Source organism: Mustela lutreola, chromosome 16 (assembly GCF_030435805.1).
Source record: "Mustela lutreola isolate mMusLut2 chromosome 16, mMusLut2.pri, whole genome shotgun sequence".
In the NCBI taxonomy this organism is placed as follows: Eukaryota; Metazoa; Chordata; class Mammalia; order Carnivora; family Mustelidae; genus Mustela; species Mustela lutreola.
Window position 1 is genome coordinate 42,853,302 of NC_081305.1, and position 27,451 is coordinate 42,880,752.

The window sequence follows — 27,451 nt, forward strand, 5'->3', positions numbered from 1 at the left end:
CCTCCTCAGTGATAGGCTGCACCTCCTAGCCCCTGAACCACTGGGGATCCTTCGGAAACGGGTCTTCTGGCACCGACCAATCAGGCTCCAGGAGCCTACCAGTTCTCACCGCGGAGTGGCCGCAGACGTGAGGGGTAGCTACGGAAGGGGCAAGATGGTAAGGAAAGCCACCCGGAGGAGGCAGGACTGTTAGAACGACTTCCCGCAGGCTAAATCATTCCGTTCCCATTCCGCAGGGAGGCTAGATTGAAGGAAGGCCTTCCTCTCTTGTCCTCTCCCAGCAAGGGTCCAAGAGCAGGCCTACAACTCCCCAAATACTGACCTGACGCAGACAAGCCATAGAAACATTTTTATTGAAGGGGATAGGGGTCATGCTGAGTTCGGGGACATGCAGTGAAGGGGCAGTCGTGAGCTGTCCTTGGTGGTCAGGGCCCCAGGTCCACCCTAGACCCCCTGGGCCTTTAGGTTCTCCCTCAGGCTGTTGGTCTGACCCGGGTGCTTGAGGTCCTTTGGGGCCAGTGACTCAGATTCGGTGTTTTGGACCTGTGACCAGAACGTAGATTGAAATAGGGGTTCCAGGATTTGCGATCCCCTCAAGGCCTTGGGGCCCTTCATATACTAGAGATGGAGGCTTTAGGATTTGGGGTTCCCTGGGGGTGGGGCTCTTTACATTTGGGTGTCTTGAGATCCATCGATTCAGGGCATTGAAGTGCTCCGGTTTCCAGGGATGAGAATTCCTGTTTGGGGTCTCCTGGTGCCTATGAGCAGGGCTTGAGGTGCTCTGGGAGCCCGGGATGCATATCCTGACTGCAGTCTCCTCCATCCCAGGCACAAGGACCTCCATGGTTGGGGTTTCCTGGGGGCTTGGGATTGAATTTTAAAATTTGGGATTCCCTGGGGATTTGGGGATTCCATGATTTGGGCGTTAGGGCCTTGAGGTCCTTTAGGAGCTATAGGACTTGGGGGCACAGGGGAATTTGGGACATGTACTCTGGGGTCTGGGATCCCCAGAGTCCCAGAATGGGGCCTCCAAATTTTGGGGTCCCCCAAAGGGGGAAGTCATTACTTAAAAAATAGAGAATTTTCTGGGAGCCTGGCCAGCACAGGGGCTGTGGGCCGTGTGGGGTGGGCTTCATACAAGGCACTGGGGGCTTCTTCAGGGCGCAGAGGGTAGGAAGACTTAGGGGTCCTGTAATTAGCACTTCCAGGACTGTTTTGGTGTCTGTAAATTGGGGGTGAGAGTGGGCTGGTTAATGTGGGTCTCTTCTTGAGGGGTAAGAGTGGGGATTTGTTAATGTAGGGTGTCTGATTGCAGTGTAAGTTTTGGGGGTGACCATGGTGGTCACAACATCTTGAGAGGACTGATGTTAAGTGTAGTTGTTACTCTGTTGCTCTGGAGATATGACCTGTGTTTATTTCAAGGGGACTTGATGGAGGGGGGTGTCTTTGTTAATGGGGGAGGGTTCTGACCCAGTGATGAATGACTCAGGAATGTTCTGCTCTGGAGCCATTATGTAGAAGTCACCATCCTTTGAGGTGATGTGGAAATGTTATTGGGGGGTCTGCTCTGAGGGGTTGTGGACAGGGACTAGCCTGAAGGTGCTACACTCAGGGAATCTCTTTCTGGGTACCATAGGGTCTGTATTTGGGGGTTATGAGGGAATCTGTTAATAATGGGGCCTCAGTAATCGAGGGCTGGCTAATGGGGTCTCTATTCTGGATGTGTTACTGGGAATCTCTATCTCAGGGTGACTCAGGGGCTCCTTGTGTCAGGAGATGCTAGAGGGGACTCTTTGACTCTCTGTCAGGTATCCAGGCCTCTATGACTGCATCTCCGCCCTCAGCATCCAGGGAAACCAGCAGCAGAAGAGCAACCTGGAATGGAGAATCACGTCCATCCGTCATACCTTGATGCAGAATACAGAAACATCTGGATTCATCACCACCCTCCTCCCCCGACTCCTACTCTTCCCCAGTGACTAGGGTTTGGCCTTTCTGGATTCTGTCTCTACCTGTCTGGCAATGCCTTCTCAGGCTCTTGTGAAGTGGAAGGTGTTCTGCCTCCTCTACCCACCCTTTAAGAGTGGAAGCCACCAGAATTCAGTGTGGGATCTCACCCCCTAAAAAACATTTCTGGGTCAGCTGACTAGTCAAAAGTTTTGCTAACCTCTATTTCCAGCCCCAACCAGAAGCCCAGATCCCTGTGTCCAATGGCCATTTGTACAACCTCTCCCTGAACATCCCCCTGGAGATGGGCCAACGGTGGGCTACCCACCTGGAGATGGAGTTCTCTGATGCGATGTCCTTTGGGGTTCGGACTGTGGTGAAAGTGCGCTTGGGTTGTGTCACTGAAGGGAAGGGCAAGGTTTCAGGTAAGGGAATGATAGACCCTCAATACCCAAACAGACTCCTTGTCAATGATACTTATCCATGTCCCCAATACCCACCTGAACCCCACATTCCAGTACCATCCGGATCTCTTGTTAGTAACCTTCCTTATATCCCCCATACCTACACATGCCCCAGTGCCTGCCCAGAGCCTTGTTGTTACCATTCCCAATACCCTACCCCATAGCACCTATCCTCTTTGGGATCCTGTCTCATCATTTTCCTGGGCCCTGTATCCCCTGTTAAGTCCTGGAAATCTGTCACCAGCATATACCTGAGAACTCAAGACCCGTCCTCCCATCCCCAAACCCTCATCCCTCCTCTACCTCCTATATCCCAATCCCAACTCACTTGTCACTTGATGCACTTTTTTGGCTCCGATACTGTCCCCAGGGGGGTCAGTGGATCCACCAATCCTGGGAAGACATAAGAAGAGTGGGAGAAGTCAGAATCACAAGAAGCCAGGAAAGAAGCTGAACCCATCCATAGGGTTCAGGATGAGCTAGGGTATGAAGGGGAGTATCCACACTGCCCTGCTGGTCTGAGAGGAAAAGATGCCTGAGAAGCCTAGGGAATCAGGGTTCTGGGAGGTGCCCTGGGTTGGGGTTGGTGTTTGGGCTTACCTCTGAATTCGGGATGCTGGCGCAAAGACTCCATGCCGTGGGGGACAGGTGAAGTACCGGACACCGAAGACAGAACCATCATGCTTGCCAGTGGGCTGGTCTAGCTCAATGCCATACCAGTAACCTGCAGCAGTGGGGTGTCAGGATGCCTCAAGGTCTTACCTGCCCAACCCCCCACCCCAGATCACTGTCCTCACCGGGGGCAAAGTCTGTCTTCCCATAGAAGCGCACGGTCCCTTGCTTCTGGCCCGCGACAAGGACTTGGTCTCCAACCTCAGCCTTGGCTCCTTCCCGCTGTTGCAGGCTGCCCAGAGACGGGGATGACGGGGGCTTCTTCTTGCCTGGGGTAAAGGATACAGTGGGAAGGAGTGGGGCCCCAAGATGCTTGCCCTGGGGACCCTATGCCACCCAAAAAGACCCAAGGTAGAAACTCTGTCCTGGCTCCAGTCAGGAACTCTAGAGCCTTCCCCAGAAACAGAGGAGGCTTTGGGACTTGAAAGGAAATCTCAACGGCCAGAAAATTGGGCTGGGGGTGGGGGCATGGGGGTTAGGCCTGAAGGGAAACTGAGTCAAGAACCTGGAGAACCCCAAAATCCTTTCTCAAAACTGAGATTATCTGGACCCAAAGGAAAAACTGAGTCACAGAATTCAGAAGCCCAGAAGTTATCCTTTTAAAATGAAGGGAGGAGTTGGGTATGAAGATAAATAAAGTCATTAAAGCCAGGAACCCCATAGATTCTTCCCTAAAACTGGGAAGAAAACCCTTGCCCTGAAGAGAAACTAAGTAACAAAAGGCAGAAAACCCACAGATCTTTTGAAGAACTGGGTGGGGGGCCAGTACTATGTCAAAGGAGAAACAGAGTCATAAAAGTGAATTCCTCTAACACAGGAGTTTGGGCCTGAGGAGAAAATGAGTCACCGAATCCAGGCTACCCACAGAATATCCTCAAATTGGCTCTCCTCACCCAGAAGGCTCCCCCTCTGACCTTTGTGTTCCCTGCGGCCTTTGCCAGTGACACGGGAAAAGTCCATCCGAGGAGTCCGAGGTGTGGAGGTGACCGATGAAGGGGTTGCGTCCACTACCTTGGAGATCTTGGACACAGAGGCAAAGAGACCTGCAGGAGGGACAGAGCCTGTGTTGGGAGTGGTCCAAGCCTCTGCCCTCTGCCCGGCCATCATCGCCCCACCCCCATCACCAGTCAGCAGCATCAGAACTACTGAGTGGACCCCACTGCCACCCCTTTTGAGCCCCAGGTGGGACTGACCCTGCTTCGGAGGGCAGATGAAGTAACGGACACCCCCAACACTGCCATCATTCTTGCCCTCGGGTTCATCCAGCTCCACGCCCACCCACTGGCCACTGGCGAACTCCGTGGTCCCGCAGAACCGAAGTGTGCCCGTCTGAGGAAACAAGTGAGGATAAGGTTTTTGAGGGGGGTGGGTCCTTGAGAAGCCATGATAGATCACGGGCACACAGGCAGCATGGAGAATAGATGAGGGAACCCTGAGCTCCAATCTGGACACCCCCATTTCCTGGCTGTATGACTGAACAGCACTGAGCCTCTGTGTCCTCATCTATGATATGGGAACAGAAATCACACCCACCTTATAGCATGGTTATAGAACTTCCCTGTTCAGTGCAGTAAACAGCCATAAGCCACAGATAACAATTTAAATGAACTGAAATTAAATTTAAATTTAATTGCCCTGGTTACACTCACCACATTTCAAGTGTTCAGTTGCCACAAAATAGCTTATGGCTATTTTACTGGGCAATACAGACACAGAATATTTCCATCCTCACAGATGGAAAGGTCGATTAGACAGAGCTGGCACAGCCTCAGAACAGGGCCTGGTGCTGAGTGAGGGATCAGTGAGTGTTGACTATTTTCCTGCAACTTTGGTCAAATGACCTCCGAGGCCTCAGATTCCCCTGTAAAATGGAGATAGCAAAGCACTTCATAGGCTGGCTGGCTAGTTGAAACACTTGCAATATATGCAAATTCATTTAGTTGCCATGAGCCTTCCGTGGGTATGGCTATATCACTGTATGAGGCTGCTTCATTCTCTAAGCCCCAGTTCCTTGTCTATAAAATGGGTGAATTGATAGTGCCTACTCTGGAGAATTAATGTGGGGATCAGAAGACTGCCTGGCATACAGAGAACGCTTGGGTTGCACCAAACCCTATTCTAAGGGCTTTCCGGATTTTAATTAATTTAAGTCTCATACAACCACCTGAGGTGGGTACTCTTATTAGCTCCATTTTAGAGATGAAGAAACCGATACCTGGAGCTGGAAAGTAGGTGGCCCCAAGCCCCACAGTTGGAAAGCAGCAAAACTGAGATCTGCCTGAGTGCGTAATCACTGTGCTATGCTGTTTCTCTAAGAGGCAGACTATTATTATTGTTCTTATCTTCAAACAAAAAGCTTCACCTCTTTGAGCCTCTAACAGTCTTCTGGGTTGTAAAATGGGGAGAGTCAAACCATTTTGCTTTCAGAATTGTCACGTGGATTTGATTAGCTCAGGTACAGATGGGGTGGCTGCGTGCAAAACCCATGATAGGGAAACACAATGTGACTTTCAAAATTCCTCACTGTACAGGGACGCCTGGGTGGCTCAGTTGGTTAAGCGGCTGCCTTCGGCTCAGGTCATGATCCCAGCGCCCTGGGATCGAGTCCCACATCGGGCTCCTTGCTCAGCGGGGAGCCTGCTTCTCCCTCTGCCTCTGCCTGCCATTCTGTCTGCCTGTGCTCGCTCTCTCTCCCTCCCTCTCTCTGACAAATAAATAAAATCTTAAAAAAAAATTCTTCACTGTACAAGCAACGAAATTCAAATTCCTTCCAGTGGCCTGCAGGTCTGGTATGATCCAGCCCCTGCTGGCCTTTCCACATCTCCCTCCAGTCCTGCTACCCCTTCCCTCTTCTTGGCCTTTGCACCTGCTGATTCCTCTGCCTCAGGCATCAGCTCCTCACAGAAGCCTTTGGAGCATCCCAGCTAAAACTGACTGTATATGCCCGCAGCCAGGGGTGATTTACTAAATCCAAACTTTTTTTTTAACCTAAAAAAAAATTTTTTTAAAGTAATCTCAACATCCAACTCATTGGATTGGTCTCATGACCTTGAGATCAAGAGTCACATGCTTTACTGACTGGGCCAGCCAGGCATCCCTAAATCCAAACATTTAATGGTTTTCAAAACCCTTGATGCTACCAGAAACTGTCTTAAACTATGGGTTTCCTTGATTGGACATTTCTCCTTCATTAGAAAAAAATTTCCATAAGAGTGGGTCTGGGCTCATATAACCCTTAATTCCCAAGGACAGTCTGGGTCCAGCATGGAGACACCAGCAAAATAAATCAAAGCTGGAGAAATAATGATTCTCTCTGCCCTCTGGGCATTTGTACCTGCTTTCCCCTAAGTGGGACCCCCCCCTTTTCCTTTTCTTCTCCTGGTTCATCCCTCTCTATCATCAAGGGGGTGCATCCATCCCATCACACCCATGATTATTCTGACCTGTCCTTTATTTTCCCTAAGTACTGACCACTCTGGGAGCAGAGGTGGGCCCTGCCTAGGGCCTACAAGGCCCAGGAGAACTCACAGGTGCAGAGCTGCACTGATCACTCTGCTTCCTCTTGACACCCACAATTGTTCTGGGCTGACACTGTCAGGTGATAGATCTGTCTTCCCTCCCTGCGCTGAGAGCTCAGTCCAGGGTGGGGCAAAAGGAAGCACTCACAGAACAACTGTGGAAATGACTGGGAGGGCGGATGTCCAAAGAGAGGGACTACACTCTGTCCAAGGACCCAGCTCTGAGGCATGAGGGCCGCCCTCTCCCCACCTTTCCCCAGTCTCTGACCTTCTGGCCATCCAGCAGCACGCGGTCTCCCAGGCGTAGACCCAGTGCACTGAGCATGAGATTGCCCGGGACGTTGTCATAGTTGGGTAGCGTGACCTTGGGGAGGGCACAAGAGAGCGGCACAGCCTCCTCCAGCAGTGTTCGCAGCTCCTTGGCCACCAGTGCTGCCTCTGCCTTGTCCAGGGACATGTCCATGGGGTCTGGGACCACCTCTGCTGGCACCTGTCCCTTTCGGTTCTGGAGGCCAGTGGGAAGAAAGGAAGTGAGGAGTCAGGGGCACAGGCTGTAACTCCACTGAGCCCATGCTCCCAGAGACCCCTAGTCTAGGTAAAGCCAAGGTAGAGCTAGGTCATACCCTAGGCCAACATGGGAATACAAAGGGGTGAGGTACTGAAGTACAGACCATGTCCCGGGGAAAGTCCACCCCCAACCTCAGGCTGGGGATTTCAAGTAACTGAGAATGGAACTAGGGGTAAAGCCAAGGGAATGAAGGTCACACTTCAGTCTCTGGGGCATAATCTTAGGGAAGCCATGCCCCGGGAGCGCCCAAGCCTGGAATGGGACCATGTGATGGTAAATACCAGCTACCACTTCATTTCTTGAATGTACAAATGATTTTTCTAAGAAGCTTCCAGAAGTGCAAGGGGTCCTGGCCCCTTCCCCCTCTGCTGGCCGGGCAAGGGTGGGGAAGGAAGAAGGAAGCTACTGGGGGCTGGGCCAGGGGTGCAGTACCCGCAGCGCTGGGTTGGCACCATGCTCCAGCAAACATTTGGCCGCACCCAGGCACAGGTTGGAGGCAGCGATGTGCAGGGCTGAGCCATGGTTGAAGTCACTGCACGTGGAGTTCACCACTGGGTTGTGGGCGAGAGGAGGGTTCCAGGTGAGTGGTCTCGACACCCTGCCCTGTCCTCCAATACCATCTTACAGTCTCCCCATGCCCATCTCTTAAGCCACAGGCCTCAATGCAGCTTCACATGCAAACCACCCCCTCCTATACCCCTTACTCCCCTCCCCCATCCTCTTTAGGCCCCGCCCCCCCCACAAGGTCCCCCTCTGCAGTGGCCATGGGTCACGGATGTCTGGGCCCCATCTCCCGCATCTCTTGCCTCCAACCTACCACTATCTCCACAGATCCCGGATCCCTCGCCCCTCAGCTGCCCCCTCCCCCAAACACATCTGGGGCACCCTCCCTTGGCTTCCAGCCTCCTTCTTGGGCCAGGGTTCCATCTCATTCCAGCCTGGTCCCTCCTGCTCACCTCTTGGCCTTGCGCCCTTCAGCAGCACGCGCACCAGGTCAGGAACATCGAAGTAGGCAGCGTAGTGAAGCGCGTTCATGTTGGTCCAGCGGCTGCGCAGTGTTACATCGGCGCCCAATGCCAGCAGTTGCTGTGAAAGGCGCACAGCCGCAGCGGGGTCCCCTGCACAATAGCCCAAGTCAACTTGCATACCCTCCTCCAAAGCCTGGGTCCAAAGCACTGGGAAGGCCCTGGGCCTCAGGGACTGTGCTTTACCATGTTGGGCTGTGGATTCAGGGTGGGGGTCTCAGGGGCAGGATTCTGAGTGGTTCTGAAGGTATCTGGTCTGGAGGCCTACGTGTTGGGGCTCAAGCTTTGGGGGTTTGGACCTTACCAACTCCATGAGCCCCAGCTTTGCACGCATAGTGGAGCAGTGTCATGTCGGTCAGCCCATCACGATCATTCACATGGCAGCCTCGACGCAGAATCTGGGAGAACCACGGGAACAGGGAGGTTTACCCAAACATGTGAGGGACCCTGTCCTCTCCCTCCCTGGCTTCCCAAGTATCTTACCTCATTGCCGATGACATCGATCTTGTGTTGGACTTGGGGTACCCACTGGCGCACAATGGCGAACAGTTCAGGGATGGTGGTCTGGGGGTCAAAGAGAATCTCCTGGCATGCCGGGTCATTGGGATCGAAGAATGTGAAGGCTAGGGCAGTAAGAGGTTCAAAGTCACCCCAGGCAAGCTGACTCCCTCTTTCCATCCTGAGGCAGGACAGCTCTAGGCTTTTGCCTTTAAGATCTTCTAATGCATGGTCTCAAACCATATTGCGCACGGGCCACAGACATTTTCTGTGTGGCCAGCAAGCGGCTTCAAGATCAGAAAATTTCACACAGAACTCTGGACACCCCTGTGTATCTTGCCAAGTTGGAAAAATCTAGTAATTCTACAGAGCAGCAAACCCTACTCCTTGAAACTGAGAGTGTGGAAGGAGTGTGGTACCTTGAGTCTGCATGTGTCCCCCCAGGGTTGGGGAGTGGTTAGGGGATTGGGTGGGGGTTGCTACTGCTCTAGCACACCGCTGCCCTGGCAGAGAATGGGCACAGTTTGGCTAAATCTCAAAACAAAACTTAAAAATCCCAGAAAACTAGGTTTTTAAGAAAAATCTCAATTTTTCAAATACTGTGCTGTACACATTAAAATGTACCCATGGGCAGGAGGTAGCTGCGGCCAGCCAGGGTGAGGGGCTAGAGGAACTTGCATCTCCCCCCAGGCCTAATCATTGATGGCTAATGTTGATAATGCTCCCTGTAGCATTATCAACACTTAGCACAGGGCCTGGAGCACGGCAGGAGCCCTCCCCGTACTGAATGAATGAGGAAATGAACACCCAGATGTCACACAGCCCAGGAAAGCGCCAGACACAGTGTCTCCAGGAATCAGCCTGTGTGGGTTCCTTTTAAAACCCCAGTCACGTCACAGCCCTCCTTGGCTCAGAACCTGGCCCAGGCTCCCCCTGACACTTGAATTACTGACCACCGTCCTCCCCGCAGCCCACAAGTCCTGCACAAACTGGCCTCTTCTGTTCTTTGCCCTCTCTCCCTCACTCATCCTACCCAGCCACACTGGCTCCTTCTGTCCTCCCAACACGCCTGGCACATTCCTGTCTCAGTGGCTTGGCACTTGCTGTTTTGCTTGCCTGGGACAGTGTCTCCACACCCCCACCCCCACCCCGAAGCCTTCTCAGGGCTTGGCAAGCTTTACCCAAACGTCACTTCTTCAGGGAGGCCTCCCCAGAACACCCCGTGGAAATCAGCACCTGTGCCCTTCTCCATCCTGGGCCCTTTTTTTCCTTCTTTAATCACAGCCTATCCCACTACTTAACAGTAACTTGTTTACTCCATCTTCCTTCCCTTTCTCCCTCCTTCTTTTTCTTTGTTTTTCTTCTTCCCTCATTTTTCCTCTTTTCCTCTCTCACGTGTCTCCCTCACTAGGATGTAAGCCCTACGTTTCAGTGCTGTCTGTTCGCTCCCTTCTCCCTAAGGCCCAGAACCGCAGCTGGCATGCAATGGGTGCTCAAGCAATGTCCTGCTAAATTAACTGCATACAATTTCATTCACAAATACAAGTTCTTCACCAAATCCACCTCGGCCCCCACCCTTTCTCCTAGACCCCATTTCCAGATGCCTTCATGTTTTATGACCAAAACCCTCCTTGTTCTATGAGCAAGAGTCTGAGGGAGGCGGGGTGGGGCACAGGGAGCAGCCTACACCCTCTGACCTCCCACCAGGCCACGGGCCCCAGCCATGTCTAGCTACATTTCCAAATGAGGTTCTCCATTTTCCTGGCGTGGATTCCTTGCACCGGACACCCAGATAATGTTCTCATTTTTCTATCAGACTGAGCTCAACTTGAAGCCTCTCTGACCTGCTTCTAGCAGGTGACACGGTCACAGATGCCATCCCTAGTGACCCCTACTCTTTGAACCTGGTGTCTAGTTTCTGAACTTACAGCTGCTGGGAATTCCCAGCCAGCATCTTCTAAATGCCTCCTCCACCTTCTGTATCCAGTAGCCAGAAGGAACTTTTAAAAATATAAATCAGATCCACCACTCCCGCTGCTTTTAAATATCTCTCCACCAAGTGCCCTCCCTTAATTACACTCATTCAAAGTCCTCACAGTAGCCCCTAAGGCCCTCCCAGATGTAATCATTACCAAACGCTCACCTTGACTCCCATCACTCCCTAACCACAGCTTCAGGACCGTCTTCTGTTCCTGCCCAGGGTTTTTGCACTAGCTCCTCGCAACCAGAAACTATTTTTCTCCAGCTCTCCTATGGCTGATTCCTCCTCATGCTCTGGGCTTTAGTCTAAATCCCACCTCAATCAGAAAGACCCACTCTGACCACTCCACCTCAAGGTGTTGCCCCCAGGCCCCCCTATTATATGTCCCTCCTTTATTTCTTCCATAGCATTCACTCCATCTGACTTGCCTGATTTAACTATTACTTGCTCCCTCCTGAGAACAGGGATCATGCCTGGATCGCTCACCATGAAATCTCTATCACCAGAATAAAGCTTGTCACAGACTAGTAGCAATGGCTAATATGCTTGGTGAATGATTAGACACCTTCAGCTTCTCCAAAAGAGGCCACCCCTTCTGCTCCACAACTTCCGAACTCAGAGCCTTTACTCCTGTAGTAATCTCTCTGGGTACTCCCTTCCCCTGGCCCTTTCTCTTGTTAAACCCCACTCATCCTTGGGTCTTCCTCAAATGCTACCTCCTCATGGAAACCATGTCTTTAAAAGCTCCTGCAGCATCCAGTTCTTGGCAAACACAATTATCCTCATGTCTTGTAATTATACATTTATATTATATTACGTTGTTATCAGTGTAGTTTGTCACTGAGGCCTGTAAGTTCTCTCAGGGCGAAGACTGGGTCTGTGTGGCTCCATGCTTTGCCCCAAGCTCCTAGCATAGAGCCAGGTCCATGACAGGCTTTCAGTAAATGTTTGTTGAATGACTAAATGATTGAATGATGTGTCATGAATCAAAGATTAGGATTATTCCAATTCCATTCTTCAATGGGTGAATGAATTAATTAATGAAGGGGGGAGTCCAAGAGCCAAGACTCCCCTGGACCACTTTCAGATCCCCCAGAATTACCAGCAGAGCTCAGCCCAACCTCCCTGGCCACCCATGGCTCCAGACCAAATTGCAGGGTGGGGAAGGTGGTTACCGTAGTCCTTGGGGAGGGGGGCAGGTGCCGAGGGGTGCACAACAGGCTTCTGCCGGCGCTCCTGGGTGGGGCTGGGGGCCTCGGGGACCAGCTCATCCTCCTCCTCTTCTTCTTCCTCCCCCCGGAGTGGAGGGGCCATTGGAGCGGGATCTGTCTTAGTCATGGTCTTCAGTGGCCCTCCGGGGGGCGGGTGTAGAGTTGGGGGCGGCTTTCAGGCAAATCCTGGAGACAGCGGTCAGTTATAGAGAGCGCCCCACAGGGTCCAGCGTGTGAGCCCCCAGAAGCTCCCAGAAGCTCCAAGGCCCTCAGTGGCTCCCACGCCCCCAGCTCTGGATTTTGGGCAATCATAGCGACGACCATTACCCCTCAGAGGACCCTGGTATACGGGCCCAGCGCCTAGCACTTCCCCCAGGTCCAGCCCCCCATTCTTCTCCTCCCACGTCAGGCCCCTCGGTCTAGGCCGCCCCCTCCCCTGGTTTGTTTATCTCGGGATGCAGGATGCTTCGCCCCTCCCCTTCTCCGCGGGCCTCCCCTATACCCATCTTACCTCGGGCGGATGGGGCTGGAGACCAAAGCTGAGACTGGGGAGACTGGAGTAATGGGGTGTCAGTGTCGGGGGAAGTGATGGGGGAGGAGAGGGAGACAGAAGGGGACGAGGCCCAGACGCCGACAGGGGATGGGGGTGGAGAGGGAGGGGCGCCGATGGCGCATGCGCAATGCTACCCCCCCCACCAGGCGCGGGGGCGGAGATACTGGGAGGCTCCTCGCTTTGATGAAAAGACTTAAGGCAGCCTTGAGAAAGGGATAGGCGCGGAGGATGGAGAAAGAAGAGACGGCCACGAAAAAAGATGTGAGACATCAAAACAGAGAGAGATGAAGCAGAGACAAGGGCAAAAGGAGAGGGATGGGAAAGCGAGCACAGTTCTTTTTTGGGCATATGCCTGGGATATAGCCTTTCCGCAGGCCCGCAAACCAGGCCAGTTAGGGCAGGGGTCTTAGTTTGGTGGTGATTATGAGTATTTTCTCTCTCTCCGAGGTCTCAGACCTAACTCCTTCTCTATGCTTGCCGCATATAAAGGATGTCTCAGAGGGATGATTTTGTAGACTCCTTTCATCCTCTTTGGTCATCAGTCATGTCGTTATCATCAGAGTGCTCAAGAGTACTTACCAGGCTCTGAGAGGCTAAGCCACTTGTCCAAGGGCACACAGCAAATAGGTGATGGAGCTGACTTGAAACCAGACAGCCTGGGTGGAGAGTCTGGACTTTTAATCACCATGCTATACTGTTATAGCAGTGTGTAGGGTACAAAGCTGCCAATGAACCCCTTCAGCCCTCTCCAAACCTGTATGTCCCCCAAGAAGACCAAGAGCCAGACCAGGGTCCAGGCTTTACTGGTTCCATCAACCCGGTTTGGCTGTCACGCCTGCATAGCTGTGGACTGCAATGCCCACAACCCCAGCCCAGAGATGACTGGGTGCCTTTGCCTTCCACCCTTCATCCTTCTAATGGTCAGGGCCGGCAATTCCATTTCCAAAATATTCCCAGAATTTAACCCCTCACCTCCTTTCCCCCCACCCATGCCCTCATCCTGGTCCTTCCTTCATCCTCTGCCCTGGATCCACTGCAATACACTGGCTTCCTTGCTCCTCCTCAGTGCAGGACCTTTGCACTGGCTCTTCCTTCTGCCCAGAACGCTCCTCCCCCAGATACTCAGTTCCCCCTCTCCCCTTGTTTAGGATTTTACTTACTGGTGCCTTTTCAGGGAGGCCTTCTCTGCTTTATCTAAAATGGCATCCCTACACACACACACACACCTTTCCCTGCTTGTTTTTATTTTATTTTTTTTAAGATTTTATTTATTTATTTGACAGAGCGATCACAAGTAGGCAGAGAGGCAGGCAGAAAGAGAGAGAAGCAGGATCCCCACAGAGCAAAGAGCCCGACATGGGGCTCGATCCCAGGACACTGAGATCATGACCCGAGCCGAAGGCAGAGGCTTAATCCACTGAGCCACCCAGGCGCCCCTTGTTTTTGTTTTTAAAGATTATTTATTTGACAGAAAGAGACAACACAAGCAGGGGGAGTGGGAGAGGGAGAAGCAAGCTTCCTGCTAAGCAGGGAGCCTGATGTGGGACTTGATCCCAGGACCCTGGGATCATGACCTGAGCCGAATGCAGACACTTTATGACTGAGCACCCAGGGGCCCCACCCTGCTTCAGTTTTTGCCACAGCAACACTGCCTTCCTCCAGTTGACACCCTGGATGTTGGGCATTTCCAGGGGCTGTTCTCACTGGAGCATCCAGCCCGTATGCCTTCCATGCCAGGCACTCTCATCCAAGTGTCTGTTCAAACACTCTTCATCCATCCATCTGCCACCCCCACCCCATTACATTTTCATTTGGTCTTTACAGCACTTATCATCATCTGAAATTAATTATTAGTTTACTAGTTTGTCTTCCACTCAAGCAGAACAGGAGCACCATGCGGGCAGGATTTTATTGGTTGTGTTCACTGTTGTATACCCAGAGCGGTACCATACATGCGGCAAAGGGTATGAGGGGCTCTTCAGAACTCGATAAAATTCTCCCCAAATAAACAATCCTTGCTCTGCTCTGGACTGTTTTACTGGCTGCAGAGCTTCAAGCTGGGGGCAGCAGGGACCTGGCACCAAGAAAAATAAGGATTGATGGGCCTTGGGCCCAAGTAAGCCCCAAGGTTCAAGGGGTCCATAGAAGGAGGTGCTTGGAGCCAGGCTTTTGAGGGAGGTGCTACAATGGCCCCAGTCGTGGGTGGCGGGGCTAGACAGGCCCATGTATGTGGAGTCTCTCTTTCTGTTCTCTGTCATCTGTCCCACAACATTATCTGTCCTGGAGCTCTGGCTTGGCATCCAGTGTGGGAGATGCAGGACTCTGGGCAATGACCACAGCTTTGTCGGCCACTCCACAGAGGATGGGATTCCTTGGATCCAGCAAGCTGGGCAATCCCAGACAAAGAAGTAATAGAGATGAAGAACACAGGGCAGAGAGGGGAGGGAAGGAGAGAAGGAAGAGAGGAGGGGAGAAGAAGTGGTGAGGAACAGGGAGGCCAAGGTGGGAGGGGGATGTCAAGGAACAGAGAGAGATGTGGGCAGAGACACTTGTGGGGATGTGGGGATGTGAAGAGATGTGAGGCCAGAGAGACATTCGTTGGGGAGATAAAGAAGTATGGGGCGTCCAGGTGGCTCAGTCGTTAAGCGGCTGCCCTTGGCTCAGGTCATGATCTCAGGGTCCTGAGATAGAGCCCCACACCGGGGTCCCTGCTCAGCAGAAATCCTGCTTCTCCCTCTCCCTCTGCTCCTCCCCTGCTTATTCGCGCTCACTCTCTGATCTCTCTGTCCAATAAATAAATAAATAAATAACTCTTAAAAAAAACAAAAGTATGGGGAAACAGGAAAATGTAGGGGACATGGAGAGAAAGTTATGGAGATAGGCCAGACACAGAGAGGGACAGTGATATGAGGGACACAGAAAGATGGAGGTGAAGAGAGACAAGGAGGAAATGGGGAGACAGACAGGAGGGCAGAGAGATGGGGCAGAGAAACATAAAGATGAATGTGGGAAGAGAGGAGGACATGGGAAAACAGGGATTGAATGAGGGCAGCGGAAGCAGAGAGAGAGAGACACTGTCAGCCCCGGGGCCCTGGCAGGCTTCATGAAGAGTACCAGGCCTGAGTTGGAGCTCTGTCCCTGCTCTTCTGTGTGTCCCCCTTGTGCCCCAGCATGGTCCAGTCACAGTCTGCCGGGGCAGCCCCACTGCAGTTCCAGCTGACTGCTACTAGCTGTCAATATGAACCCAGTGCTGCTACACCTGTTGAGCCTTCAGGAAAGACCAAAAGTTATTTTAAAACACTGATGTTGAGGCCAGAAAAAGTCATATCCTCGAGGCATGACCAACCCCCTGGCTGTCAGGCTGAGACACCTTAGCTACATGCCTACTTGGGGGGGGGGGGCTCCTTTTTTAAAATTTTTACTTATATATATTTTTTTAAAGATTTTATTTATTTGAGAGAGAGGTGGGAACCCGATGTGGGACTCAATCCCAGGGACTCAATCCCAGGACTCCAGAATCCTGATCTGAGCTGAAGACAATCGCTTAACCAACTGAGCTACCCAGGCGCCCCTCATTTATAAAGACTCCTTTCTTTTTTAAGATTTTTTTTATTTGAGAGAGAGGCAGAGTGAGAGAGAGAGAACATGAGTGGGGTGAGGGGCAAAGGGAGAAGCAGAGTCTCTGCTGAGCAGGGAGCCCAGTGAGGGGCTCAATCCTGGAACTCCAGGATCATGACCTGGGCCGAAGGCAGATGCTTCACCCACTGAGCCACCCAGCCACTCCGGGGCAGGGGTTCCTTTCTGAAACCCCTTCTCACTTCTCTTGTCCAGCCCAGGCTGAAACCCCTGGAACCTCCAATTTGGCCCTAGGGTTTTTAGCAAGGAAAAAGCCTAGTCAAACTGATTCTTCAAGAGAGGATACCCTCTTCCAATACTCAGTAGTAAAAGCAGGAACATAAAGGCCTTTAGATGGGGCCGGGGCGACTCTGGTAGAAAGGCTGCAAACTCAAACTCAAGCTCTGTTAGGGGCCCGGCAGGGAACTCTCCAATAGGAGGGCACTGGCCTGCTGTGGAGTCAGACCCCTGGCTTGAATCCTGGTTGTGCATCTTCGTGGCTGCCTGACTTCAGGCAAGTTACTGTAGCATCCTGGTGCCTGTTTTTCCATCTGAAAAATGGGGACCACAGCTGCCTGAAGGTCATAGTGAGTCTTCAGTAAGTTATTAACAATGTCTGGCAGAGAGAAAGGGCTCTTTAAATATTATTAAGAAACAGAGCAGCCATTACCCTGCTCTGACCAACAATTGGTAGATGTTACCAGATTGACTTTTCTCAAGAAAAGCCAGACACTTAGAAACATTAGTGAAATGTTCTGACTTTAAATACTGGTCTCTGGTTTAAAGGAAAAGACACAGGCTACGGGGGCCGGGTGGCCACACTCACAGGGCTCGGGGGGCCCTCCCGGCACAGCTGCTGCGCCAGCTGTTCTAGGGCCCGCAGCCGCAGCTCGTGCTGCTCCTGGCGCTGCTGCAGGCTCCGCACCCGCCGCCGCAGCGCTCCCAGGACAGCGTCCAGCCTGGCTAGTGGGTGCTGGGCCCGGACTCCAGGCTGCTGCCCTGCAGGAGCAGGAGGCGGTTGCAGGGGGGTCAGGAACACGGTCGTGGCCTCAGGGGCTCCGGATGCTGACCCCAGTACCACAAGGGGCACAGGGCCTGGGGCCGAGACAGAGACAGCAGGACCAGGGGACAGGAGTGTGCCCTCTGGTGGGGAGGGAGGCACGACTGGCTTCTCAGTGTTGCGGGAACTCTGTTGCCTCTGGAAGACAAGGCATGGGATGGGGAGCATCAGGGCCAGACTCCAAGGGGTACTGCCCTTGGGTGAGGCCAGACCCCTAGGAGGAACTTCCCTCAAGGCTGAGGATCAGGTGGCAGGGCGGAGTCAAGAGACTCAGGAGAGGAGGGCTGGGGATCAGACTCCACGGATTAGTTCCAGGTGGGGAAGACGTGCTCAAACTCCAGCAGTGGGACCTCCTTTCACTCACCTTAGCAGGGGGTGCCGGGGAGAAAATGGATGGCACTGCATCAGGCCGCAGGTAGCGCACACCCCAGCGCCACTGGAAGCAGGAAGGCGTGAAATGCTCACTGCACAGGTGCTGGTGGCAGCTGGGCTCCCAGTCCTCGTGGCCCATGTGCCGCAGCCAGGCCTGCAGCCGGGGGCCATCCTTCAGTGGGAACCTGCCAGGGACCGTGGCGTCAGAGGGTCAGCAGGTGCAGTCCCAGCCCTCTCTGAGGACATGCATACCCAGAGATCCCTGGGCTCCACACCTCAGTTTCCCTAGGCTGGGAGCTGGCCCTGCCTCCTACCCAGGCTTGCTCTACCACCCACCCGCATCCCCTTCTTCAACTCCACCTTTGCAACACTCAACGTCAGCCCACCTCTCCCACCTCTGCTGCCCCTCCCATCCAGCCTCCATCCTCTCCTGGCTGGAGATTTGCAGTGGCCTCCTTCCTGATCTACCCATCTGTAGCCACAATCTGTTCCTCCACATAAGCCTAAGAGAGCAGTTTCCGAAACCGGACAAATCTAGAATGTGTCTACATTCATGCTGGCGGGGTGGCGTGAAAGATGAAGAGAGATTTAAGAAACATCCATTTGCAGGCTGTGGACCTCGTCTGCAACAAACCATTCCATAAAAAGACATTTTAACATAGTTAGGGAAAATTGAGCATGAATTGGGTATTCAATAGTGCTAAGAAATTAATTTTGCTAGGTATCATAATTGCATTGGTTTATGCTTCTAAAACAGTCCTCTGTTGGAAAAACATTTTGAAATATTTATAGGTAAAAGAACTAACATCTGGGACTTATTTTAAAATCACGCATTAAAGGTTTAAATTTTTTTTTCAAGATTTTATTTATTTATTTGACAGACAGAGATCACAAGTAGGCAGAGAGGCAGGCAGAGAGGCAGGCAGAGAGAGAGGAGGAAGCGGGCTCCCTGCAGAGCAGAGAGCCCGATGTGGGGCTCAATCCCAGGACCCTGGGATCATGACCTGAGCCGAAGGCAGAGGCTTAACCCACTGAGCCACCCAGGTGCCCCCGCATTAAAGGTTTAAATGGGTGAGGGTAGATGGAAAAGATTAGCAAAATGTTGACAAATGGTAAATCTGAGTGACAGATGCATGAGAATCCGTCTTATAACTCTTTAACTATATAACTCTATAACTATAACTCTATAACTCTATTTTTTGTGTATGCTTGAAAACACCTGTTAAAAGGTTTTTAAACAACCCAACAACAAAATGGGCAAAGGACTTGAACAGATAGCTCTCCAAAGAAAATATACAGATGGCCAGCAAGCATATGAAAAGATGCTCAATATCACTAATCATTAGGGAAATATAAATCAAAACCATCAGATAGCGTCTCATAACCACTAGAACGGCTATCATAAAATGCAAAATGGGTGCCTGGGTGGCTCAGTCAGTTAAGCATCTTCAGCTCAGATTATGATCTCCAGGTCCTGGGCTCGAGCCTGGCATCAGGCTCCATACTCAGTGGGAAGTCCGCTTGTCCCTCTAACTCTCTCGTGCTTACATCCTTGTGCACGTGTGCTCTCTCTCTCTCAAATAAATAAATACATAAATAAAATCTCTTAAAAAATAAAAATTGAGGGGCTCCTGGGTGGCATAGTCGATTAAGTGTCTGACTCTAGGTCTCTGCTCGGGTCCTGATATCAGGGCCTTAAGGTCAAGCCCCATGTCAGGCTCTGAGCTCAGCGAGAAGTCAGCTGAAAGCTTCTCTCTCCCTCTCCCTCTGTCCCTCCCTGCACCCGTGCATGTGTGCGCATGCTCGCTCTAAAATAAATAAATAAATCTCTAAAAAGTTTAAAAAATGAAAATTAAAACAAAACAAGTGTTGGTGAGGATGTGCAGAAACTGGAACCCTGTGCGCTGCTGGTGGGAAATATTACCTGGAGCAGCAGTTGCAGAAAATAGTAAGGCACCTCCTCAAGAACATCAAAAATAGAATTACCATGTAAGGGGCACCTGGGTGGCTCAGTGGGTTAAAGCCTCTGCCTTCAGCTCAGGTCAAGATCCCAGGGTCCTGGGATCGAGCCCCGAGTCAGGCTCTCTGCTCCGCAGGGAGCCTGCTTCCCTCCCTTCCTCTCTCTGCCTGCTTATGATTTGTCAAATAAATAAATAAATAAAATCTTTAAAAAAAAAAAATTACCGCATGAGCCAGCAATTCTGTTTCTAGGTACAGACCTAAAAAAATCGTTAAGTGGGGTCTGGAAGAGATATTTGCCCATTCATGTTCATAACAGCATTATTCACAATAACCAAAAGCTAGAAGAAACCCAATATTCATCCATGGATGAATGGATAAAGAGAATACAGTATATGCATACAACAGAGTATTACTGAGTCTCCCAAAGGAAATTCTAACACATGCTATAATGTGGTGAACCTTGAGGACATAATGGTAAGTGAATTATGCCAGTCATACACAAAAAATACATGAGGTAGCTAGAGTAGTTCAGTTCACTGGTTTCCAGAGGCTGGGGGTAAGGGGGGCAGGAAATTGAGACTTGTTGCTGAATGGGTATGGAGTTTCAGTTTTGCGAGATGACAAAGTCCTGAAGACTGGTTGCACAATAACGTGAACATCCTTTTTTTTTTTTTTTAAATTTACTTGACAGAGAGAGATCACAGGTAGGCAGAGAGACACGCAGAGAGAGAGGAGGAAGCAGGCTCCCTGCCAAGCAGAGAGCCCGATGTGGGGCTCGATCCCAAGACCCTGGGAACATGACCCGAGCCCAAGGCAGAGGCCCCAACCCACTGAGCCACCCAGACACCCCCCTCCTTTTTTAAGATTTTATTTATTTGAAGGGCGCTGCCTTCTGCTCAGGTCATGATCTCAGGGTCCTGGGATCGAGTCCCGCATCGGGCTCTCTGCTCAGCAGGGAGCCTGCTTCCATCTCTCTCTCTCTCTCTCTCTGCCTGCCTCTCCATCTACTTGTGATCTCTATCAAATAAATAAATAAATCTTTTAAAAAAAAGATTTTAAAGATTTTTTTTAATCTTTTTTTTTTTAAGATTTTATTTATTTGACACAGAGAGATAGTAAGAGAGGGAACACAAGCAAGCGGAGTGTGAGAGGGAGAAGCAGGCTTCCTGCTCAGCAGGAAGTCCATGTGGGGCTCGATCCCAGGACCCCAGGATCATGCACTGAGCCAAAGGCAGATGCTTAACGACTGAGCCACCCAGACGCCCCAATAATGTGAATATCCTGAATATTATTGAACTGTATATTCAAAAATGGTTAAGATGATAGATTTTATATGTATTTTACAATTTTAAAAAAATTAAAAATTAAAGTATAAAAAAAATTAACTAAATAAAAGCTTTCCCTGTGAGAAGTAGGTGGGGACTCTGAGACTCAAGACTGTCCACAATGAAGATCTCATTTTCCAGCTTCATCTGCAGCCAGGAGTGGCCACATAACTGAGTCCTGGCCAGTCTGTCCTATGGCAGTTGTGAGAACCTGTGACATATTAAATGTTTATTTTAAGCAGTTAAATTTTGAGACAGTTTTTGTTATATGGCATTAGATAACTAATATAGTTGGTCATCCACATTCCACCTGCACTATACATTCTACATCTGTCACATCATTTACTTAATTCTTTTCTTAAAACTGACCAACTTTAAAAATGAAACAAGGGGCACCTGGGTGGTTCAGTAGGTTAAGCCTCCGCCTTCAGCTTGGGTCATGATCTCAGGGTCCTGGGATCCAGCCCCGCATCGCGGGCTCTCTGCTCAGCGGGAAGCCTGCTTCCCTCTCTCCCTCTGCCTGCCTACTTGTGATCTCTCTATCAAATAAATAAATAAATAAAATCTTTTAAAAAATGAAACAAAAACACCTCAAAGAGAAACTTTATACCACACCTGAAAATGGAAGAATAAGTATCAATTCCACAAACAGAAGCTGACCAGTAAGACAGCTAGATACCGTCATCTGCCTGGACATCACACAGCCCTAAAACAGAGTGTGGAGGTATTCTATGCACTGACATGCTATTGGCAGCCATAGACATTCCAGGAAAAAACCAAAGTTCCAAACAGAGTATATCCACTTTTAGTAATTGTGGGAGGCTCCGTAACAGCCCTCAAAAGACATGCATGTCCTAATCCCTAGAACCTGTGACTACTAGGTTGCAGGACAAAAATGTGATTCAGTAAAGGATCCTGAGATGAGGAAGTCATCCTACCTAGATTGTTCCCTGGGCCCTACATGCAATCGCAAGGATCCTTGTAAGGGGGTGGGTGGCAAGCGGATGTTACAATAGATGAAAGAGGAGAATGTGATGTGACCAAAAAGGCAGAGGCTGGAGTGACGTGGTCACCAGAAATCAGAAGAGGCAAGAAATGGACTCTCCCCTATAGCCGGCATCTCTGGGAGTGCCACCCTACAAACACCTCGATTCTGCCCAGTAAAACTAACTTGCGCTTCTGGTCTCCAGAAGTGTGAGAGGATAATTTCTGCCATTAAGCCATCAAGTTTGTTTCAGTAGCCACAGGAGACGAATACAGTAATAAGGGGGAAATTAGGACATGTATTCATGTTGCTTGTATTTGCATAAGGAAACTGGAAAAGATACATGAGAAAGGAGGTGAGCAGGATAACAGAGATGGGCCTGGGAGCAAGACTTTCCAGCCAAAAGGCCAAGGGACAGGGCAGGTGGGGGTGGGGTACAGCTGGTGAAAGAGGACAAAAGGGCTGACTCAGAATCTGAGCTGTGGCACCCAAAGAGAAGAACCCCATGGCACGCAGCCAGGAACTCTGGCTGCCGCAGTCCCTTTTGCCTCTGTTTGAGATACAAATCCTCCCATCAACCCCATTCTGCCTGGACACACACAAGAAATCTCTTGCAGCAGCATTCCCCACCCCCTCCTCTTTGGCAGAGACTGGCAAGTGACTACTACACACCTCCTTTTCTTCTTCCTAACAAAAACTCCAACTTCAGCTGAGGTCAGCATGTGCTGTGCTAAAAGACTACGTCTCCCAGATTCCTTTGTGTAGGTGGGGCCATGTAACCAAGTTCTGGCCAGTGAATGCTTTCCTGTTGTGTGAGAAATCTGGGATGGTAACTTAAATGCGAAAGGGTTCTCAAATGGATCAGGGTAGCTCAAAGGGCAAAGGAGGAGAGTATCATGAAAACCCTCTTCCTCACTTGGTCTTTTTCTTATTCTCCTTTGTTCCTTTGGATGGCAACACTTTTATAATGGGTTCTCTAAAAATCTACTTAAGGGGTACCCGGGTGGCTCAGTCAGTTAAGCATCTGCCTTCAGCTCAGGGCATGATCCCAGAGTCCTGGGATTGAGCCCCTCATCAGGCTCCTTGCTCAGTGGGGAGCCTGCTTCTCCCTCTCCCTTTGCTGCTCCTCCTGCCTGTGCTCTCTTGCTCTGTCAAATAAATAAATAAATAAATACAATCTTCTTAAAAAATAAAAATTAGGGGCACCTGGGTGGCTCAGTGGGTTGAAGCCTCTGCCTTCTGTTCAGGTCATGGTCCCAGGGTCCTGGGATTGAGCCCCATATCAGGCTCTCTGCTCAGCGGAACACCTGCTTCTCCCTCTCTCTCTGCCTGCCTCTCTGCCTACTTGTGATTTCTCTCAAATAAATAAATAAAATCTTTAAAAATAAAAATTAAAAAAATCAAAACCTACTTTAAGTGGACAGTGTCCTCCTTTTTTATAGAATAGTGTAGTCTTGTTGGTCATCTTTCTAGATCATGTAGTGGCATACACTGCTAAAAGTTCTTCTTTTCCAAAAAAAAGTTATTTTATTCCTTACTAACAGTCAATTCAGAATGTCTTCAGAGTGGTTAAATGCAGCTAAATTACTACATTTCCCCGTCTCCTTTGCAGCTGGGGGTGAGTAATGATGAAGAACTCACCACTGGATGGGGTTGCTGGGAAGGCTGGATGAAGGGGCCTAACTCAGTCTACAGTTGGAGCCCCTTTTGCTCTTCGTTCCTTCTCTTTCCTTCTTACCAGGAATGGTAGGCTATAATGGCTGGGCCACCTGGCAACCATCTTGCATGGAAGCTGCGTGCCAATGATGACAACACAGAAAGATAGGAACCTCAGCCCTAATCACTGTGGACCTGCCACACCAGTGCTGGTCTGTTTTGTTTTTGTTTTATTTGAGAGAAAAGTAAACCTTGGTAGATTCTAGTATCGTTCAAAGTATTTGCTGCCCTTCCCCACATGAAGATTACATATTTCTACTGCACTGACCTGAGGCTTGCCATAGACTTACTTTGGCCAAGGACTGAAAGTGACATGGGCCACTTCTCAATATAGCATTTATGACAAGCCATTGGGTGACTCTTCCTACTTTCTCTTTCCCTCCTCCTACAAGACCAGCAATATTCCATGTAGGGGAGGGTCCTTTGGCTTGAGTCCCAGGTTAGCATATTATACAGTAGGTCCACATATGGTCTGCAAAGGACAGAGTATGAATGAGAAATAAACCTCTGTTGTAGTAAGAGATTTTGTGACTGTTATTGTGTCTGTATAACTTAACCATGCTGTATCCTATAATATGCTGTACCTCCATAATTTTTTTGAGCCAATACTATTTCAGGACTTTCTTATTGTCACCCAAATGCAATTCCCAACTCACAGGTTTCCCATTAGAGAGGGCTCTCATTTGTCCCAAAAGGGCTGAAGACAGAACTAACGAATGGTTCCTCTGGCTGCCTGGCAGGCTCCTATGTTATTCTCTGGCAGCCACTTCCCTCGACAGGTTTGACCTTGTTCCTTCCTGCCATCTACACCTTCTCCTGAATCTCTTTTGGTAACAGCTCCTCATCAATCTCTTATTGACCATGTGGCTTCTGCAAGACTGATTCAGAGATAAGCCTTAAGGCAGAAATGGGTTAGCCTGTGTAAGGGACAGCCTGGCAACCATGGGTGGAATTTAAACAATATAGACATGAACTGATTTTTATAAAGTCATCTGGCTGCTTTGTACAACTGTCATTGTTCTCCTCGTTACTGTATGTGAAGCACTTCTAACAGCATACAATAGGTGATCTCTAAGTAAGCTGTTATTGGTGTCCTTCTAAGGGACGCGGAAGTATAGGCAAGGAGGCCAGAAGCAGCTATCACCACCATGTCTCATTAACAGAGGATGGTGGCCTGAACGATACTGTGAGAGCAGAGGTAATGAGAAGGGGTCAGGCTGGAAATGTAGGGGTTTTCTGTTATTTCCTAACAGTTTACTTAGGATTTTCCCATTTGCATTTATAACTGTGTTGACACAGCATGAGGGGTTTTGCTGTGATTGTTGCAAGGGATGTGTTTGGAGGGTAAAGTCCAAAGATGGGTCGATGGACTGGACAGGGACAACATGCTGAAGAGAGGATTGGGAGTGACTCCCAGGTTGTATATCTAGTTCTTTAATGTTCCTTCACTTATCCATGAACTCTGTCCGGACAGGAACAACATCTGTCAGGGTCCTCTGGGTCCTCTGGGTACAGCAGGGGCTTCCTTACTCCAGGAGACACTCAGAGTTGCTGAATTAATAAAGAGTGCCAGACGTGACCTATGTAAAAAAGCAAATCTGGACACACTGATATGAGTTTAAAGACTCCTCTGCATCACTCCTACTCTGCATCAGGGTCCCTCAAGGGACATGGGCTGCTGGGGTTCCTGGGAGAGGGCATCTGGAAGGCATTAATGAAATTCATCCAACAAATATTTACCGAGCACCCACTATGTGCCAGGCCCTGTTTGAGGGCTGGGGAAATAACAGAGAACAAGACGGAAAAAAATCTCTGCCTTCACGGAGCTGACATTCTAGTGGGGGGTGGTGGAGAGAATAAATGAATACATCAAATATGTGATATGCCAGATAATGATAAGCATTAAAAAGAAAAATAAAGTGGGAGAGGGTTATCATTTTACACAGAGTGGTGACCATAAAGGTAAGACCTTTCCACGTAGAGGGAAAAGCACGAAGTCCCTGAGGTAACAATGTGCCTGGCATGTTAGGGGTACACGGAGTTGCCAGTGACACTAGAGCACAGGGGTAAGGTGTAGGAGGAAGGAAATGAGGTCATACAGATATTGGGGATCCAGCTCCTGTAGGGCTTTGTAGGGCTTTTTGTCTGCTTCAGTCTCATCTTTTTGTCTTTTATTGAGTGAAGTGGGACCCAGGGGAGGATCTGTTGGTTTTTTTGTTGGTTTTTTTTTTTTTTAATTTACTTGACAGAGAGAGAGAGAGATCACAAGTAAGCAGAGAGGCAGGCGGGGGGGGGGGGGAAGCAGGCTCCCTGCTGAACAGAGAGCTTGATGTGGGGCTCGACCCCAGGACTCTGAGACCATGACCTGAGACAAAGGCAGAGGCTTAAGCCACTGAGCCAGGCACCCCACCCAGGGGAGGATGTGAATAGAGGGGAACTCTGATTTGACTCAAGGATACACAGGTTCCCTGTGACTGCATTTGGGGATGAGTGTGTGGGAGTGGGTTGACCAATGAGGAGGCTACTGAAGTAGTGCAGTCAGGTGGTAGTGGTAAGGGCCAGAACCAGAATGCAGGCAGAGAAGAGGGTCAGAAGTGGTCAATTCTTGATGTATTTTAAAGGGAGAGCCAGCAGGATCTGCTGATGGTCTGGATGAGGAATGAGTTCTGGCACATTTAGACTAAGGCCACAGGGACAAACCTGTAGTCCAACAGAGTCAGGTTTATTTACTATGACAATGAGGGAAACTGCACACCAGAAGTACGAGAAGTCTCACTCAACAAAGGAAAAGACAGGATTATTATTTGTATTTGAGAGAAAGGTGAATTTTAAATGAAATGTAAATGAAACTGGATAGGCTTAAAGCAAAGGAGAACTGTGTGGATAGATACTAGTCAGGATTGTGAAGTGAGTCCAGGGTCCTGCCTCCTTGAAAGCAATAAAGTTTAGTTAGAGGTGGAAAACTGTGTCCAGAAATGCCTTTCCTGAAGCTCTGCACCTGGGTAGAAGCAACTGAGGTTGCTTCTCAGTGTCAAAGTGAGAACAACTCCAGGCATTGAGATGTTTCATTTTTACTGATATAATCCCAAATGGCGAAGTTTATGGCAGCCTATGGTTTTAGGCTAAAAATTTTTTTCCTACTAAATTTTCCTACTAAAAAAGCAGCAGTCACTCAAAGGGGAATTTTTTTCACTTACATCCGCATGTCCCTGAGAAAAATACAGAAATGTTTTTCCTATTCAGCCGGATTTTCCCGTGTTTTTTATTCTAGCCGGGGAATAAGAAATGGGAAGACAGATTTTTTTTTTTTTTTTACAGTTCAAGCTAATTTTTATTTTCTCGAGTGTGAGGAAAGAAAGGAGGTAGGGATGACTCTAAGGTTGCCAGCCTGAACAACAGGAAAGATGGAGTAAGCTCTTAACTAAGAAAGGTTGTGGAAGGTTTGGGAGGGAGACAAGATCAGGAGCTCAGTTTCGGATGTTTTGCGTTCGAGATACCTCAAATTCGCGGAGATGACTAGCGGGAAGTTTTAGGCTCCCTCCACAGTCCTACTCCTCACGCTCGCACCTGTAATTAATAGTTTATCCCTGTGCTTTAATACATCTGTATTGTATGTGCTCTGTTTAGTGCTGAGTATACCGACTCTTCAATTTGCTACTAGCCCTGCTTCTAGACACCTGCAAGATGGACCAGCGCCCGGCACAGCCGCAGTTACCCTCGGGCCCCGCCCCGCGCTTGCGCTCACTTGTAGAAGCTCACAGGACGGTTGTCAGCGCCCAGTCGGCCCGCAGTGTTGGAGCAGTTCGGAGCCCGGCAGTACTTGGGCATGGCTACTCGACCCGGTTAAGTTCTGCCCAGGCTGCAGTAGTGCTCTGGTCCTCTCCGGGTGCCGCCGAACCCCGCCCCGCCCGCTCTCCGCCTGCCTCACGTGACGGCCCCTGGTGTCACGTCACATGCAGGGTACTAGAGCGCCTGCGCG

The 27,451-nt window shown here is 50.1% G+C and overlaps 2 protein-coding genes and 1 long non-coding RNA gene across 4 annotated transcripts; 1 reads left to right on the plus strand and 2 right to left on the minus strand.

The window, feature by feature from the left end:
- Nucleotides 1-56: 56 nt before the first annotated feature.
- On the plus strand, nt 57-2,146 carry LOC131818318 (uncharacterized). Its single transcript, XR_009348780.1, has 2 exons — nt 57-157; nt 1,809-2,146. It is a non-coding gene; the product is annotated as an uncharacterized LOC131818318 (long non-coding RNA).
- Nucleotides 335-13,366, minus strand: CLIP3 (CAP-Gly domain containing linker protein 3). The gene is made up of 14 exons (XM_059152657.1): nt 12,396-13,366; nt 11,849-12,070; nt 8,678-8,817; nt 8,499-8,592; nt 8,126-8,287; nt 7,602-7,720; nt 6,870-7,106; nt 4,277-4,412; nt 3,998-4,126; nt 3,209-3,352; nt 3,012-3,135; nt 2,740-2,804; nt 2,276-2,348; nt 335-1,875 (listed from the first exon to the last, which is right to left on the minus strand). The coding sequence occupies exons 2-14, from the start codon at nt 12,009-12,011 to the stop codon at nt 1,821-1,823; spliced, it is 1,641 nt and encodes a 546-aa protein (XP_059008640.1). The 5' UTR covers nt 12,012-12,070; nt 12,396-13,366; the 3' UTR covers nt 335-1,820.
- Nucleotides 13,367-16,026: 2,660 nt separating this feature from the next.
- On the minus strand, nt 16,027-27,396 carry THAP8 (THAP domain containing 8). 2 transcript variants are annotated; one of them, XM_059151419.1, is made up of 3 exons: nt 27,218-27,396; nt 17,477-17,669; nt 16,027-17,250 (listed from the first exon to the last, which is right to left on the minus strand). In XM_059151419.1, the coding sequence occupies exons 1-3, from the start codon at nt 27,298-27,300 to the stop codon at nt 16,852-16,854; spliced, it is 675 nt and encodes a 224-aa protein (XP_059007402.1). In that variant the 5' UTR covers nt 27,301-27,396; the 3' UTR covers nt 16,027-16,851. The 2 variants fall into 2 exon arrangements, with proteins under 2 accessions (XP_059007402.1, XP_059007403.1); XM_059151420.1 differs by having other exon boundaries at nt 27,232-27,367.
- Between the last annotated feature and the right edge of the window lie 55 nt (nt 27,397-27,451).

What these genes read in the sequence shown, in the direction of transcription:
- CLIP3 (XM_059152657.1), bottom strand. Translation starts at nt 12,011, where the DNA reads ATGACTAAGACAGATCCCGCTCCAATGGCCCCTCCACTCCGGGGGGAG. An exon ending in TCGATGTCATCGGCAATGAG is followed by an intron (nt 8,593 to 8,677) that starts GTAAGATACTTG and finishes TGGTTCTCCCAG; the next exon opens with ATTCTGCGTCGAGGCTGCCA. An exon ending in GTGCCAACCCAGCGCTGCGG is followed by an intron (nt 7,107 to 7,601) that starts GTACTGCACCCC and finishes ACTGGCCTCCAG; the next exon opens with AACCGAAAGGGACAGGTGCC.
- THAP8 (XM_059151419.1), bottom strand. Translation starts at nt 27,300, where the DNA reads ATGCCCAAGTACTGCCGGGCTCCGAACTGCTCCAACACTGCGGGCCGA. An exon ending in CGTCCTGTGAGCTTCTACAA is followed by an intron (nt 17,670 to 27,217) that starts GTGAGCGCAAGC and finishes GGTCCCTGGCAG; the next exon opens with GTTCCCACTGAAGGATGGCC. An exon ending in CCCCGGCACCCCCTGCTAAG is followed by an intron (nt 17,251 to 17,476) that starts GTGAGTGAAAGG and finishes CTTGTCTTCCAG; the next exon opens with AGGCAACAGAGTTCCCGCAA.